At 42.9% G+C, this 2,109-nt stretch overlaps 1 protein-coding gene across 1 annotated transcript; it reads right to left on the minus strand.

Moving 5' to 3' along the window:
* Nucleotides 1-394: 394 nt before the first annotated feature.
* On the minus strand, nt 395-1,142 carry LOC103521608 (protein dopey-1 homolog; the record flags this gene model as incomplete). The annotated part of the gene is made up of 2 exons (XM_026832214.1): nt 395-550; nt 895-1,142. Coding segments are annotated over 2 exons (404 nt in total), but the record flags the coding sequence as incomplete, so codon positions are not given.
* Between the last annotated feature and the right edge of the window lie 967 nt (nt 1,143-2,109).

Raw genomic sequence — 2,109 nt, forward strand, 5'->3', positions numbered from 1 at the left:
GGGGGGGGGGTTACAAGTTTACATGTTTTAAACAACAAAAATTACAAGGTTGTACACATAGAAAATTTCAGCCCAACCTGAAATTATTTAAAACACAGATGATTAAATTGTATAAAAAAAGAGGTTTTAAACAATTGTCCAGACAGTTTTTCACCAATTGACAGTGATAGACAGCGGCAAAATCACGTTGAATACCCCAGTTACCTACGGGTTACTGAAATTAAGCAACGTTTCTCGTGGTTGGTATCCGGATGGTGACTATCCGGAACTGGAGTGGGGAGTCGTTCGCGGAACACCATCAAGGTTTTTTAAACGATTTCGAAATGAAAATATTGATACCGTAGGCACCACATTATAAACTTGTTTCGAAAATGATAATCCTTATTTATAACAGTCAACAGAGATAAAAGAATAAAATACAATACTTACCAATACAATTCTCCGCTACATCACTGGAATACAGTACACTCTGCAGTTGATGTAATAGCTCTACACACCGCACTTGGAATGTTGGATTACCCAGGTGATCCCACAGCCAATGAGCAATCACCTGAAAAACAGTCGTGGAAATTAAAGTCCCTGGTTCCATTGTTCTTGTACTTCACTTTTCAAAGCAAAGGGTTTGTAAATGGACGACCAAATATTGCACCGCACAAAATTTTTTTAATAAATAAATAAAATATACAGTAGTTTAAAAGGGCAAAAGTGTGCTTTTCAAGTGGGTAATATTGAAATATTTGATTTTTTTTCTTCGCCAAACCAAAAATACCTATTGCCCAAAAACCTCATCTAACTTTCCACCGAAAAAAGAAAAAAATTCCACAACCCTGGTTTACATAACATGTAGCTCTGTATGGAGCCCCCCTATCACAATAAGGTCAAAGACCTCCTTACCTGGAAAGCATTAGTTTGATTCTCGAGAAACGCCAAATGATGTGGTTTGAGTAAAGGTACCAGGATCAGTGATGTAAATCCTGACGAAGGCTGCACGGGGGTTAAACTCTGGTTTCGACACAGCTGTACCAAATCCAACAGAGTGGATATTGCCGCTAGTTGTAGCGAGGGAGCGTTGTTCCCCAGCCAGCACGCACACACGACTAGCATTTGTAACCAGCCGGGTAGTACTTCCTCACAGGATACCACTGAGGGGAGTAGAGAGTTGTGAAATAATAGGTTAGATAACAGTAGAGTTGTGAAATAACAGCAGAGTGGATATTGCCGCTAGTTGTAGCGAGGGAGCGTTGTTCCCCAGCCAGCACGCACATACGACTAGCATTTGTAACCAGCCTGGTAGTACTTCCTCACAGGATACCACTGAGGGGAGTAGAGAGTTGTGAAATAATAGGTTAGATAACAGTAGAGTTGTGAAATAACAGCAGAGTGGATATTGCCGCTAGTTGTAGCGAGGGAGCGTTGTTCCCCAGCCAGCACGCACAGACGACCAGCATTTGTAACCAGCCTGGTAGTACTTCCTCACAGGATACCACTGAGGGGAGTAGAGGGTTGTGAAATAATAGGTTAGATAACAGTAGAGTTGTGAAATAACAGCAGAATGGATATTGCCGCTAATTGTAGCGAGGGAGCGTTGTTCCCTAGCCAGCACGCACACACGACCAGCATTTGTAACCAGCCTGGTAGTACTTCCTCACAGGATACCACTGAGGGGAGTAGAGAGTTGTGAAATAATAGGTTAGATAACAGTAGAGTTGTGAAATAACAGCAGAGTGGATATTGCCGCTAATTGTAGCGAGGGAGCGTTGTTCCCTAGCCAGCACGCACACACGACCAGCATTTGTAACCAGCCTGGTAGTACTTCCTCACAGGATACCACTGAGGGGAGTAGAGAGTTGTGAAATAATAGGTTAGATAACAGTAGAGTTGTGAAATAACAGCAGAGTGGATATTGCCGCTAATTGTAGCGAGGGAGCGTTGTTCCCCAGCCAGCATGCACACACGACCAGCATTTGTAACCAGCCTGGTAGTACTTCCTCACAGGATACCACTGAGGGGAGTAGAGAGTTGTGAAATAATAGGTTAGATAACAGTAGAGTTGTGAAATAACAGCAGAGTGGATATTGCCGCTAATTGTAGCGAGGGAGCGTTGTTCCC

Source organism: Diaphorina citri, unplaced genomic scaffold (assembly GCF_000475195.1).
Source record: "Diaphorina citri unplaced genomic scaffold, Diaci psyllid genome assembly version 1.1 scaffold5576, whole genome shotgun sequence".
In the NCBI taxonomy this organism is placed as follows: domain Eukaryota; kingdom Metazoa; phylum Arthropoda; class Insecta; order Hemiptera; family Psyllidae; genus Diaphorina; species Diaphorina citri.